The sequence below is a fragment of the Vipera ursinii genome (genome assembly GCF_947247035.1).
Source record: "Vipera ursinii genome assembly, chromosome: 5".
Lineage (NCBI taxonomy): Eukaryota > Metazoa > Chordata > Lepidosauria > Squamata > Viperidae > Vipera > Vipera ursinii.
Genome location: NC_139518.1, coordinates 57642597 through 57658571, shown reverse-complemented (window position 1 = coordinate 57658571; position 15975 = coordinate 57642597). Strand labels below are relative to the sequence as shown.

Genomic DNA, 15975 nt, shown 5'->3' with positions numbered 1-15975 from the left:
ATATATATATATATATATATATATATATATATATATATATATACCCCCTGAGGTGGTTATTTTTTTAAATTTTGGGCTGCAATTTAATCAATCTCAATCCAACTCAAGTTAATGTAAAATTAATTTTATACAAAGAACGGTCATGGTTATATCACTTTTCTGTATTATACTTCACCAATAATTTTTAAACCTTCTGTACAAATAACTTTTGTGTTCTTGTTCTTTATTCCATTAGTTTTCACATTTTTTTGATCATTTGTATCTTACTCATTTGATATGTGAATTGTACATTGGTTTTAGTATTTGCACTCATTTGGGGACTTAAATTTCTCCATCTGTAGAAACAGGCAATCTATTGTTTCTTTAGCAATCCACGATAGTTCCCTTGTTTTTACTTTTGAAAGTTATCTCATTCTAAGTCATGCAGGAATAAAATGCAATCCCACAAAAACCAAGTCCACAGCTTGCGCTGAACATTCTGGAAAAACAAAATGGTGGATCTCCAGAGCAGTTTCAAAAGTAACTTTCATGTAATTCACTCCCCAAGCAGCATGAAGAATGGATGAATGGGGGAAAAATAGAAACATCCTCTCATTCATACTGTAATTACATTATTTTGCAGTGTATTTCATGTTTTTTATTTATTCCAGAAAGGAGTATACAAACCTACTGGGAGCAAGTTTTTGATTCTCTCACTGGAAGCAGTTATCTAATGTAAATGGATTTTGCTTATTTTTAGAAGCAACATGGTTAACCGAGAGGAGGATCCAGCTGAATTATCTAATAAAAGTGACTTTATGGAATATGAATAAGAGACACTTGACATTACTTAAATAAAGGAATTTATTTCTTTTTCCTAAAAAATCCCAAAACAAAACTGGAAAACAAAACAGTGGTTTGATCTAGATACAGCAGCACTGCAATAATATCAGACATGTACAAGAATTCAAGCAAACACAGAAGCCGTAGATGTTGGTAACAACCTCAAAATAAAAATGGTTTTCATTCAACAATAGAAAAAAAACCCTCCCTGAATATTAAAACCAAATGAACAATTCCTTTGGATACTAGAATTATTATCATAATTATTTTACAATATCAACAGCCACTAAATTTTCTATTTAAGAACATTTGTTTCCACTTAGTGTAAATGTATAATTTAAGTTATGAAAAAATGTATGAGAAGCAGTTTATGTTGTTTATTTAGCAAACTACAATATGACAAGTGCATTAAAATATTTACTTCTGAATGTTTTTTAATTGAACCCAAGAAGTAATATGCAAGTGTAATTTTTTAAAAGTTTAGTGTTAAGTATAATACTAATACATATCTCACTATTTTAATCAAGAGTCTGCTATGGTAGTCTATAACTGAATTCGTGAAAATAATTAAAACTCAGAAATGCAACTCTGAATATCCACTGCCTCTTTTTATAGAGTTGAAAAAATAATAACCAAGAATCCGCTCAGCATTGCACATTATGGCAGAAGCAGAAATAAAAATCTGTAATAAATAAGCTTTGTTTTGGTCCTCAGCATATGGCACCTGTGTCACAGACATGAAGAATAATTGTTGCAATGTCTAGACATGGAGTATCACCCTGTTTTAGATATATCTGAAGTAGTTTTGACATTTTTATAAGATGTTCCATTCCGGCAAAGTCAAGCTGTATGTGAAATCAGGTTGTAAGCCGAGTCTGGTTTGTACATGCAAAAGAGGAGGAAGAGGTGGTGGTGGAGGAGGAGAACCCCATACCAAGCACCCAAGAATGTAAAAATATTGCTCTTCCAACACACCCTTAGTTGGTAAAAAATAAAAAAACTGGGACATTTTTGATTGTAGAATGTATGACATTCTTTGAATATATTGTGTTTCATAGTAGAGTATCCCAATGGGGAGGGACAAGCACTCAAAATCCTGTTGAATTGGGAAGAAGAGCACATCGGCTGCATTAAGAAGATCCCAAGTTCATCCCCAGCATATCTAGTTAAAAAAAGCCAAGTAAGAGCTTGTAGTAAATAGTAGATGGAGCTCAACTATCAAACAAATTGTAGAATTCCTTCCCTTCAAATAATGTAATTTTACTACGGAGTAGCCAATCCAAGCATGAGTTGTACATAGATAGGGCGGGGATGAATATTTCAGAATGGTGCACCTATTAGTATTTTGGGTGAGGACTTACGGAATCAGAATAAATAAAGGCAGATGGATACATTTTCTATTCCTTTCTTCGTATATTTATGGATCTTAACATTAATGATGTTTGACTTCCTACTACGTATGCTCTTGGTTACAATACAAAAGTTGCTATTGTATCCTTATAGGCCTTGTGAAATGAAAATCTAGATTGCTGCATAGTATTGAAGATAAATTATTGAGGTACCGCAGTCAGGTAATAAAAAGAAACACTTTCTAAAACAACGACTGCCCAAATGACAGCTTGGCCTCACAGAATTTCGTATTTTTGTTACTGTCTCTAACTTGACTAACAAGGGTGGTATAAAATAAATAATTGCAGAATAATTTACTTAATTCATAGACAAATAAGTAACTTTGCTCAAAAACTAGCTTATGTTCCATGATTCTTATAAATTAGGTGATAATTCCATGTAGATGTATCAACATTTGTAATGAGAAAAAAACGTTTAAACAATATATACAGTAAGAGTTCCAGTTTAAGGGTCTTATAGCACCCCACAAGATATATATATATATATATATATATATATATATATATATATATATATATATATATATATATATATATATATATATATATATATATATATATATATATATATATATATATATATATATATATATATATATATATATATGAAGGCCATCGACAGGCAGTAGTCACACCGGTGACAGCTCATATTTGTGTAAATTTTTTTTAAAATTGCTAACAAAGAATTATATATATATGTCCTGTACAAGCTAAGTTGTGTTTTTATTGCTGTAATGTAACTGTTATTATAGTTAATAAATTGCACATAGTGAAGAAAAACATTGAAAGAAAATCTACAGCTTCAGGATGTCCTTTTAAAAAAGACTCAAGACAGGACTCCTACCCCAAGTTCAATCTTCTTTCTACCATTAATTTAATTTTGCTCTTCTTTGCTGAGGCTGTCAGAATTGTGTTGAGCTTTTGCCTATTACAATCTGGAACTCCATTCCAATTAAATTGGCCCAGGGAAATCGGAAACCAAAGAAAAGCAAATGCAGAAGGAAAGTCTAGCTGTAGGAGAAAAGAGGCTATGATGGGATCTGCATTTTGACAGAAGCAGATGAAAGGACAGAAATAGCAGCGGTAATGGATGAAATATATACCTGCGTTCAGTGGATGACATCTTAAATACTCCTTACTGAGAGTGGTCATTGTCTTGTTCATGGATCACCCAAAATTAAAATTGCTTCTAGTGTATTGTATGGAAGGAAGATGACCTGCTCTCAAGAACTTCTGGAGAAAAGTTTTATCCCTTACTCTATAGAACCAGCAGGTAAATTACCTAGATCTTCGTTTCAGATTAATGCAGCCCAGATTTTTAACTGACATCAATCTCTTGCTTCAGTTAATTGCATTTGTGTATCAGCCTAACAGAGAAATCTGGGGCTGACATTCCAATAAGAATTACTCAGAAAGTTACACATGCAAAACTTAAGTAAGGCATTGTACTTAGCCATTATCTTTTTATTCAGAATGCATGAGATATCAGAGAATTTATGCGTGCATGTGTAAATACAAAGAGAAGCACACATTTATGTACACTTTCAAAAACTGGAAATTCAGAGTTACCGAACAGCTGAATTTCCATGAACTGTTGTCATCAAAATGAAGCATTTAGGCCCTTGACATGGGTCACAATATACTGTATGCCTGATTTCTCTTTTCATCTGATTTAGATGACGTTTATAGATTAGATCAGTGACCCCCAACCTTTTTGATACCAGGGACTGGTTTTTCCATGGACTGGGTATGTGTGGTTTCTCATGCTGCCTGGATTTCACACATGTGCGGATGGGGCTTCACTTGCTTGCATGGCCTGGTTCCTGCCAATTTGTGGACCAGTGGCAGTTCACAGCTTGGGACTCCTGTTTAGTGTATTGATTACAGTTAACCATAAGAATGATTATGGCAGAAGAATCAAATGTTTCTAATGTCCCTGAATACAAATTCAAGTGGCTCAACCCTTTCTTTTTATTGACATGATCTTGGTTGTCATTGATGGAAAATACTTTATATAGATATAGAAGGCTGTGCTACATGTTGAAATACCTGAGAGGAAGAACCCAACATGTTTCATGTCAGCCACACACATTTTGAAAAGTCTTAAGTTTATCCTGTAAAAATGTGTCCTCATCTTTGAAATACTATCACCTGCAAAAAACAAGCATATTACAATCCACAATTACATTTCATAAATATTTGTTTAAACATAGCCTGTTTTCTGGGGAAGGACCCATCTCTCTCTCTGATTTAAAAGGACAGATGGACATTTAAAATGGATTCAAATATCACATGAGATAAATCTCTTTCAAATTTATTATTTGAAATACTCAAAATTATTAAGCATTTGAAATTCTATCCTCCTGGAAATAAAAAAAACCAGAAAGAAGAGACATTAAGCCATCTGAAATCCTACCTTTTAAAACTGATGTGGGATACTACTCATTGTAGTATTCTGGTTGTAGATGGTGATCTTTTACTAAGTATTTATGTAATCTCCATTTTTGCAGTTTAAAGCTCTTAAATTTTCCTTAAATTCACATGATTACAGTTAAAAATTGACACAATTTTCTATCATACTGAAATTATTATTTAAAAAAGAGGTCATTTATAAATTACGTCCACACAAGAAATTGTTTCTTCCTTCCTTCCTCATAAATGAGTGTTCAAAGTTTTACTTCTCAATCTGGGAAAGAGAATCCATGCAATTTAGTCATACCTTAGAACCAGAAAGTGGCCAACATGTTTGAAGAACTTCTAACTATTCTATCTTTTTTCACATTACTGGTATCTTGAAGGTTCTTGGAGCAATGGAAAGTGGACAGATACAATTTTTTATTACGTACAGAAGTTCTCATTAAGAGCTCAGTTTCCCGGTATTTAATTCCCTTCATTGTTGCCATATCATAAATGGAAGCCAGAGTGCAAGCAGGAGTCTTGGGAAGCACCAACTGGCATATGGACCACATCAATTGCACTCTTGTTCTGGGATGGAGTGAATACACTAGCAAACAGATGTTGACTCAGGAATCAATTGGGCATTTCTGCAAATCCAATGTGCCTTCAAGAGCCATTTCTCCATGAACTGTGCAAAGCCTACTTAAAGGTGAAACTAAGAGATAACGAAAAATAGAACAATCTTATTGTTTTCTTGAAAGGAGCTGTCAAGGTCGGACTTCATATGTCAAGAGCAAATGACTGTCTGCTCACTCTTTTTCTAGCAATAGTTATATAATTTCAGCCCAGGGAAGAAAAAGCGGTATGAGATTTTAAACAGGATTTGATTTTTCAGCAACAAATATAAAAGCTATAAAAAAGTGCAAATAGCAACAATGGTCCCATGACATCCTGAACTTCAGACATAGCCTTTTAGTCTCTCTAGAGAGACCAAACTTTGTAGGTCTAAGTTTATTAGATGCAAGGCTTTTAACAAAACAGAGGGGAGGGGAAGACACTAGTCTGCAGTGTTGCCATTAACCAAAAAACACAAAAGTGAAGTTAGTTATAAAAAAAGTATCAACTAAAGCAATAGGAAAAAGGAACATATGTACATTTTTCTATATTTACAAAAGAAAAATCAACCCCTTCCCCCTCATTTTGAGACTGGAAGTATTGATCACTTTTTCTTTAAAAAAAACACTAAAAAGTCTTAAAATGCATGGCTTTACAAGCTGCTGCTCAGAAAATATACAACCCCAAGTTTGACTTTCATTTAAATACAAATGTACAAAATATAAACTGAGACAATAGAGAAATTTACAAAACCTTTTCTTTAAAAATAATAAGGACAAAATTCAGTTCTAGTTAGGATGCAATTTTAAATACGTGCAAGTTGTCAGCCTCCAATTGCTATTGAGGTGTCCTACAGAGACAATGTTGACTCATAAAACCTCACGTTCCACCCCCAAAAACAGACCTGAGAGTAAATATCTTCATAAAATGGGAAGCTTCCCTAAAAAGAACAGACAGGAGGAAAAAAATCTTCCGTGGTTATAAACTGTTGATCTTCTAGCTTGATGGTGAGTGCTCTTCTCATCCTTGATGCTTGATACTCTACCAGTGGAAGGATGTAATAACCATAAGTCAGAAAAAGCTAACTGCTCCCAGTAGAGTTTGAACTGACATGATTGGAATTTATGTGATGATTTAAATTGGTCTTTGAGTTTGGAGAGCTCTTGGAATTGTTGTGATGCTGGAGAAAGTTTTAAAAAGGAAGATAGAAAAAGTTAGTTTTTCTGGATCATTCTAGATGTATGCCCCTGCAATTTCCAGAAAATATAACTATTTGCCTGTGATGCTCTGGATTATATCCATTTGATTGATATAAAGTATGGCATAAAAAGGGGATACCACTGTATCCCCTTAACTGTATGTCTATTCACAAGAGTTTATCAGCCTCAACTCTCCTTAAACCCCTGGGTTCTGAAGAGCCTTCTGTTTGGGCCAGGACCTCTTGAGCTACTGTCTGGTAGAATGCGAAGCATCAGTGTCTAGTATCTTCTTCAAATAAAGAATACTTCTAAATCTCCTATATAGTAAACCTGATTGGCATTCATATTATCTACAAATGGTGGCCATCTGCAAACCCATTCTTGACTTCCAAGTCTGTCTATTTGTCCTAACACTGAGGGGCTAGACAAATTTCTTAGTGTGTCTTCTAGTACCTATATATTTTATGACTAGCCATGTCAACCTTGCTAGCCATCTATGAATAGATAATGCCTTCACCTTCCAAATGTTTTACAAACACACTGCCATGTGTTCCAATTATGTCTTTCAGCCCAAATGGAGTTCCTTATACCATGCGCAGGTAACCAGTTTCATTTCTTGGTCAACAGTAATTATATTTCAGGACATAAGGCCTGAAGAAAAAGTGGTGTTTTAGTTTCTGAACTCTCTTTCACCACAAACGTGCCTCAATCCATAATGAGTAGCTGCAATCCAACATGATCTGAGGACACCAGCCTGGCAAAAGGTTGTTTTCATCCATCATTAGTCTATAATATGCCATGACAAGATTTGGACATTTTGGAATATTGATAAAGACGATTATTTATTTAATTAACATAAGCATTAGGAAAGGTTTAGAGACTCTCACCTGACGTTTAAATATTCGATGCAGCAATCCTTTCTTCGGTGGTTCTGGAGGATAGTTTTTGTTAAGGTCTGGTGAAACAGTACCATTTGGTCCAAATATGTTTAGTTCTTTAAAACATTCTGTTTCTATCATCTGGCAAGACGAAAGGGAAAAATTATTTACTGGGGCCCATAATGAGAATCAGAGAAAACCCCAGCCTTATTATATAGAATGCATCATTTATAAAGACTCAATAAAGTGCATCCAGCCAGAAAGAAGATTGGCTGCTCATTTGAAGTTTTCAGATTAGGGTAAGTACAGAGGCAGCCTGTGTACTCCAGATGCTATATACACCAGATTCTTCCTGTACCTAGGAATGGTTCAGCATAACATTTGAAGTGCCACAGGGGGGTCTACCTCTAGATTACTCTCTACCTTTCTCTGAGACACAATTGCTAAGCATCATTCCCCAATTCTTTTACGATATTTTAATAATATTGTCCCATCTTTCTCTCATGAGACTGACATTGGACAGGAGGACCACCACTGGCATTTCCTTGTGGCTTAGCTTTGGGTGGGAAGGGGGGAAAAACTAAGCAAGGGGCAAACTAATTGAACACAACAGTTTGGGTTATCCAGAAGTTATATTAATATGAACTAAACTGAGGAGGAACCTAATTTTGAGAACAAAGTGGTGGCAGGAATAAGGGGAGGGGGAGAAACAGTTTCAAAACAGTCATGGGGCCTGGAATCCATGCACAATGCAGCATATAAAGCAGGGGTGTACAACCTTAAGACCTCTGGACTCCAACTCCCAGAATTCTGGGAGTTGCAGTCCACAAGTCTTAGTGGCCAAGGTTGGACAGCCCTGGTGGGAAGCATTTGGTGCAAGACTGGGCTGGCTGTACTGAACCGGAGTAATTTTGGTTCCAGTCCTTTAGAGATGGGCACGGCCAGGGTTGGCTATGAACATGGCTCGCCCCTGGAAAGGACCCCGAGAGCCTGGAGCACATCAGAGGCAGTACTGAGTCTTGAGTCTTATTTCAGATACGATTCACTAGGCTGATATCCAAAGATGACAGAGATTCATCTTGAGTCACACAGTAAAGTTCATGGTTGAGCAGAAATTAAAACCTGGTTGTCTAATACTTTATTCACTTTATCATACATGAACTTAGAAGTAAAATACAAGATATACTGGAAGGAAGTGGTATGCCTCTTTTCTGTCATAAATAATTAGCAATCAAACAGGTATTAAAATATAAAATACAACCGTCAGTTTTTACACAGAGGAGTATAGCCAGATACTGAATTAATATGCCTCTTCACACATGCACGTGCATCATACATGCATCTTGTACAGAAGACTGAATGCTTCCTAGTTACCTTCCAAGGTTGGGGCTCTTCAGATATGTAGGATTCCAGGATTATTAAGCAGCAAAATTCCAAGAATTGCCAACATATCTGAAGGGCGCTATGTTGGAAAAGCTGAATTGTAAGAAGTTAACTTCAACATGGATCAAAGCTACCATTAGATAAATAAGTTGATCAAAAAGAGAAAATGTTTCATGTAATTGTTATTTTGAATTTTTTTCTACAAATGCAATAGGAAGGAAGAGTATATATTGGTAATTGTCAGCAAATCTTTGGATTCAAAGTGAGAAATGGTTTTTTTTTTGTTTTTTGTGAAATGTGAAATGACTTCTCCCAAAGGGATCTCACAATCAGGAAATACAAGATGCCCAGACTGAGGACCTCCCACATCTTTTGTAAATATTAGGAGTAAATAATCTGATGAGGATAAATATCGACTGTGAGAGAAAGATGATAGAATGTGTTGAGGTGTTGTAGTGTTGTAGTGGAAACTTAGTATTTCATGCTTATATTATGAAGTAACACATAAGTCACGGACTTGTGTTGCAATGTCATGTCACTGGTTTCATTATTTGCCCCCCTTTATTCCTCTGCTGATAATCACCAAGATATTGTCATCTGTGGCTCCAGCAATTTTTTACCCTTGGCTATGCTGGGATGAGCTGATAGGAAGAACAACCAGTTCTACGCCAGGCAGACAGGATGCCAGTTAAAAACCAGAATCTATGAACACCAGCTGGCTGTCAAATGGCATGACCTGAAGTCCCTGATCATCAGTCATGCTGACAACCAACAACACCAGTTGACTGGGATGAAGCCAAAGTCATCGGCCACACCAAAACCCATCAGGCACGTGAGTTGACTACCAGGTCCATCAACAAACACACTGACTTAGAACCAGCAAATGAACCAATAAGGAAGTGGACCATCCGAATCACCAACCAATGATAGAACTGACCACCCCCTCACCAACTGGATTCTGCACCTCACTGCAACCAGTCGGAAGTCCAGAATCGGTCTTGTGGTTCAACCAGTCTTGTGACTCAATCAGCCTTGTGAGTTGTGAGACCAGCTGACCACCTAGGACCCATATAAATGAACTTCACCCCAAGCCCCTGCTGAAGATGTTACCTAGTCTGGTAACAAAACATCTGGGAGCTAAAAAGCAAGCTCAGAGAATAGACCCCTGCCACAACATAGAATGGCTTGCAACTTCCTCTAAATTTACGACACTCTTCTCTACTGTGTTATCATTCTAGTCCGATTGCTATTTTGTTCAACTTGCTCAGGGTGATACAAATCTTCCATATCTGGAGGGTTACTTTAATTAAGAGTAGCAAAAATGGTGAGACACAGCAAAACTAAACTAAACATTAGCTGGTCCTAATTCCAATTAACTAACTCTTGCACCTGAAAGCAATACATGTTTTTTCATTATAGAAAGTTGTTTTTAATCATCAGATAATTGTAGTCCTGTCTGCAAAGGAACCATGTCTGAAATTTCAGAACCACACATTTCGAAAGAATCACTTTCTGTCACTTTAATAAAACACAACTGGGCTTTTTTTATTTTAAAATGCTGCAGAGTATATCCAAGTTAAGGAAATAAGATATTTAGAATATTTCAAGTATATACTTGGCATTTATGAAATTCGGAAAGGTTTATAGAAAGGATTTTAGGGAAGCATGAGTAAATATATAATTACCTCATTTTGCCATGGAATAGATACAGAGCCTGTAGCAAACTTGGAATAGAAATCATCATCTGTTTGGTCCAGGTTTACTCCCTTGACAGTTGAAAACTGCTCAATATCCAACACATCTTTGCAGTACACTGCTCTCGGCTACCCCAGCAGGAAAAGAAACAGTAAGAAACTGAACATGTGGTTGGTGCTATTTGAGGTCATTCAAAACATTACTTGCTTTGGGCAAACAGAACTGCAAAAAGTTCATGTCCATGGGTCAAAGGCAGGGCTTTTTTTGTCATAGAACGCTCAGAACGGAGTTCCGGCACCTTTTTTGGATGGAATCTTGTAGGATAGGCAAGGCAGGTTGTATGACATGTGTGAGTTCCGGCACCTTTTTCTTTTATAAAAAAAGCACTGGTCAAAGGAGTAGGTTGTCCAAAACCTTCTATATCCCCCGGACTTTTGCTCTCCCTTGCGTCCCCTTGCTGCTCTTCCTCCCACCTTCCTCATCACTTTTATTCACTCACTCAGTGCCCTCCTGCCCTTGCACTGACCTTCATCTAGCCCCTTCATGCCCTTCTACCCTTCATACACTCCATCTTTCCAAGTCTGTCCAATTCTTCTGAGCCTATCCAGACTCTCCAAGCTACTCATGCTACTTTTCCCAGCACAGGTGATCCTCCTGAGTTTAACTGCTTCTCTTCTTGCAGCATTCATAAATCTATATACTTTCTCCTTGGAGGTTGCACTTTCTTCAAAAGAAAAAAAAAGTAACAGTTTTTTTCCTTTGGAAAAGAGAGCTATAACTGAGAATTTTAGTTATAAAATTCTATAGTTACAACATAGGGTCCTCCACCTCCACTATTTTTTTAATCCTGTTTTCTTTTGGAACAGTCAGAAAGAATAAGGCTATCAGATCTTTAAAACAGGGGAGGGCAGCAAAAGGATTTGAAAACTGTATCTAATTCTTTGCTGACATCTTCTGGTCCTTTGTGTTTTTGCAACACAGATATGGTAGCTCTATAGAAAAAGCAGAAATCATTCCGAGGAGCAAGCGCAAGAAAAGGCCAAGGTTTCCTTGAGAATGGCATACATTGACAGCTGAGGAAAGCAGGGAACAAAGGAAAGGGAGGTACGGTGCTGGGGAGATCGCAGGACAGGCAAATGAGTGATGCCATGCTGGGACCTTTGGGGCAGCAGCAGCTGAAGAGAGACAAGGAGGGAAGACACACTGGGAAGAGGGAGTGGGGAGTGGAAGGCTAGCACTTAGAATATGCAGAGGATGAGAGGAAAGGAAGGTACGACACCACCCCAGTCTTGTTGTACTCACCCTGCATAATCTCTCCCACATCCCTCTGGATTTTGCTTTAGTTAAGCCCAAAACAACTAAGATGTTCCAGTATTTGCTTCTGCTGAACTATAGCCAAACCATTCAAAACCCATTCAGAAGGCAAATATATGAGGCTGTTCTTTGATATCATCTCTATCAAACCAGAGGGAATCCCCCCCCCCCGCTTTCATGGGCTGTTGGATACACTACAAAAGAAGCACTAGGCTGAAACTTCCATATAAAATAAAAATATCTTGGGGGATATCTACGGGCTTTTTTTTAAAATACAGATAATTCTGGAAGCTAATACTTTCCTTTGCACTATGCTACCTTCCACAGTAATTTTGTTTTCAATTAAAGTAATATTTAATTATTTCTTTTAAATAGAGTGGGGTATGGAGCTTGACTAGTATCAGCTGAGGTGTCTGAACATTAGGGACCTCACTATTAATGGCTAGCAAATAGTAAGTTAACAACTGACATAACTTTTGAAAACACGGCATAGATGAGGGGCAAAAATCATCTTGAAGAGCTCAAGACTCTTGTGTAAGACTGCCTATCCAAAACACTGTTATGAAATTTCAATCACTGATGGAGTCAAAATTATTAGACACAGAAATCCAAAGTTAAGATATGACCCTAACTCAAGAAAGATAGATTTCAACCATTGTAAGTACAGTTTCAATAGCATCTCAAGGATGATAGACTGCAACCGTTAAAAATACAGATTCAAGCAGTAGGTCATATACATCCTCAAGTTCTACTTCAGCTCTGTAATTCTCTTTTAAGCATCACTTACATCAGGGACAAAAGGGGGTTCCAACATTCCTGCTTGGAGACGTTTGAAATTCATGCTCTTGAAAAACGGGTGGCTCTTTACTTCAGCAGCACAATTCGGACATCCCAGCCTCTGTTTCATATCTTTGGTCAATAGCTGAAAAGATGCCAAGACAATGATCAGAAAATATTTGTTGAATCTTATTGCATGCAGAGAAACCCAAACATTCGCTTCTATATCCTAATAGGAGTATGCTTATAAAAATTCATTTGCTATTCATAGTTTACTATTTAATAAAAATAAAGCCAAATATGTGACAGTCCAGCAATTAATAAGAGGAATCTCATGTTTGGAATTTAGGCATTGTAATCTTTCGCATTTTGCCCATGAAATAAAACTAACACAATATATAACATAACAAAGTAAGTGAAAATTGTGACAGGGTGAAAATGGTGTCCCTTTTGGAATCAGCAAGCTGTGGGTCATCTTGTAACGAGGCCACTCCTGTGAGTCCTAGTGAAGAACTCCTGGTGAGTTCTAATTAGGTATTATGCAGACAATAATTATACTAAGGTGTATTTTCCAGGCCCAATTGGGGTTAGTGTTAAGGGATCTGTGATGATATTACAATTCATAATTAATTAATTTGATATTACTGTTTATTCCATAGTATGTTATTTCTTATAGGGTTTTTTCTGTATTTCTCTTTTAAAAATTGAAATAACATTATTTTAAAAACCTCTTAATTGTAATATTGAAAGCAGCGTTATAATGTCATGTCACAGTCCCTGTCCTTTTGGAGCAGGTATAAAATGTGTGCTTGTATCACAATACTGAGGTGATACTTTCTTCAGTTTGACTCCCATTCCATCCCCATCCCCGCAGTAGACGCTGCTGGCTGCCACTATTGTCTTGTGTAGGGCTTGATGCAACAGAGACTACTGTATATATAATGTTATCGTAAATATTCTTTGTAAAATGTATCCGCGATTATATTAACTCTATTACTTCCATCATATACTGCTTTTATCACAGTTGGCAACTGTCAGCTCTATATTTGTACAAAGTTCCATCATTCAGGCCTATCCATTTTATCATGCTGTACTTACTTTCTCACATTCTTACATTTCTAAGCGACTTTCAGAAAAGCAGTATATACTATGCTCTTGTACTTCTCAGATTTTGTTTGAGAATTCTGAGCTACTTCTGACATCATTTTAATCAGAATTCTAACAAGTACCCCTCTGGATAAACTGAACAAACGTATCTTGTGGTGTGTGTGTGTGTGTGGAGGGGGGGTTGCATCTACTCTTGTGACCTTTTGCTTTGTATAAGGGAACCATAACAGTGTTCTTCCACTTGTCAGACACAGATGCAATCTTTAAACACGTGCTACATAAATCACACTGTACTTCATTGGCAACCATACCCATATTTCTGCTGTTATATCATCTATATTTATTTTTAAAGCTTTATTATTTCTTTTTCAGCATTTTTTTCTAACATAACTAACATTTATAATATATTTCAGTTCCACTCTTTGACATGTTACTATCATTCCCATACCAGCCTCTGAAATAGTCCTTCTAGCATTCTCTCTTCAATATCATCACCACCACGCCACCAATTCTTCACTTTTCTTTTTCCACATGCATCCATTAATGACTTAAACCTAAACCAGATTTAGAAATACACAGATTTCTTTTAGGCAAATAATTAACAAAACCTTTACATTTTCAAGCCCCTGAATTGCCTAATCACTTTTTTCTACACCCTATTTCATTCCCAATTATCTATACATGTGTTCTAGCAGAATGATTTTTCTCTAGACTTCCTTAATCAGGAAGTTGAATTGAACTGGATATTTTATATGGCTAAGTGTGATAAAGCACAAAGGAATTTTGAGGAAAATTGCACAAATTTGTGTAATTTTTGTCAAAAGAATTTCCCAGGTTCTTTCACTTCATTATCTTCATTTGCTGGAGCTACTATCCAACTATTAATTCTTATTTTCATATATGTATTGAAAAAAGTTGGACTCATACTTACTGAATATATTTAATCATCTTATCAATGGTTTATAAAATAACTCATATCAATTCTCTATCTTAACTCTAATTATTTGGCTTATTTATTTTATTTAGCTCTCATAATCCTATCTGTGTATGCCTAATCTCATCAACAACCTTCAAGAAATACTGGGTTAAAGCCTCAAAAGCAAGATTAACTTATTGAACTTAACCATGTTTTATACAATTATGCCTGATGAATTATTAAGAGTTCCTAAAATTTTTCAACATTTTATCTCCTACTCCAGAGTTATTGAGAGCCAGAACAAACTGATGGTGAAAGCTTAAATAGATTGGGAGTAGATTTAAGTGCAACCTCAATTAGGAAGTCTCACCAGATTACTTAGGGTTAATCAATCAACCCAAGTTACTTCATAGGGTTATTTTGATGGGGAAAATTCAACGAAGATGGTATATATGAAGAGAAATAGTAGCTTACAAATCTACAAATGAATGAATGAGAGATTTACTTTTGAATGCTTGGGCAGGTGAATGCCAATTACTGTCTGCCATATGTTGTTGTTGTTGTTGTTAGCTGCGAAGTCGTGTCCGACCCATCGCGACCCTATGGACAATGTTCCTCCAGGCCTTCCTGTCCTCTACCATCTTCTGGAGTCCATTTAAGCTCACGCCTACAGCTTCAGTGACTCCATCCAGCCACCTCATTCTCTGTCGTCCCCTTCTTCTATTGCCCTCGATCTTTCCCAGCATTAGGCTCTTCTCCAGTGAGTCCTTCCTTCTCATTAGGTGGCCATATATCTTTACCAATAGCCACAATGAAATTCTGGGCACCACTAGATTTAGATTTACCAAATCTAGGGTGCAAACCTCTTGAAGCCCACTAGATCAAGCAAAGAGACAAGAGTCTTCAAGAGCTTTGAGGCTTGGATCTGCAGAGCACAAAATTCCAGAGCTCATTAAGGTTTTGGATAGCGAGTTGTTCAGCATATAAATTTAATTATAAAATAATGTCCCCCCAATTTTTAAAGAGCAACACTGTTTAATGTTATGTATTAAGCTTTGTTGGAAACCTAAAGCTGTGAGTAAGTCACCATCAGGAGGCATTGAACTGTAACTGATTTGGCGGGAAGCAATTTCGGCGGGAAACAGAGGTTCAATCCGATTGGTTGTTTGTGTACTTGGCCAGGTACTGGCCAGGTATATATAAGAGTGCAGGTAGCCCTATTCCCCCAGTACAGTCCCTTCCACCTAATAAAGAGCTGCTATGCTGTACTCATTGTCTCGGCATCCTTCCTGCTCTCCAGAACCCACTACACAACATTTAGTATGACTGGGCATGTTTGGATTGAAGTGTTCAAATGTCATCTCAATAGAATGCCTTCCAATATTCCTTAAAACCACTCATACGTCTGTACAGTCCTGAACAAAAGATGTTGCTGCTTTTAAGAGTCACCCCTCTTTTATTCA

At 36.7% G+C, this 15975-nt stretch overlaps 1 protein-coding gene across 1 annotated transcript in view; it reads right to left on the bottom strand.

Annotated features, from left to right (window-relative positions):
- Positions 1-823: 823 nt before the first annotated feature.
- GRK5 (G protein-coupled receptor kinase 5) overlaps positions 824-15975 on the bottom strand; it is a 208847-nt gene continuing 193695 nt past the window's right edge. The window contains exons 15-20 of the mRNA XM_083363682.1: positions 12500-12634; positions 10389-10526; positions 7330-7461; positions 4281-6423; positions 1824-1984; positions 824-1371 (exon numbers count right to left, since the gene is read on the bottom strand). Of these exons, the coding sequence (XP_083219808.1) occupies positions 6325-6423; positions 7330-7461; positions 10389-10526; positions 12500-12634 (504 nt within the window). The 3' untranslated portion in view covers positions 824-1371; positions 1824-1984; positions 4281-6324. The remainder of the gene's footprint in view (positions 1372-1823; positions 1985-4280; positions 6424-7329; positions 7462-10388; positions 10527-12499; positions 12635-15975) is intronic.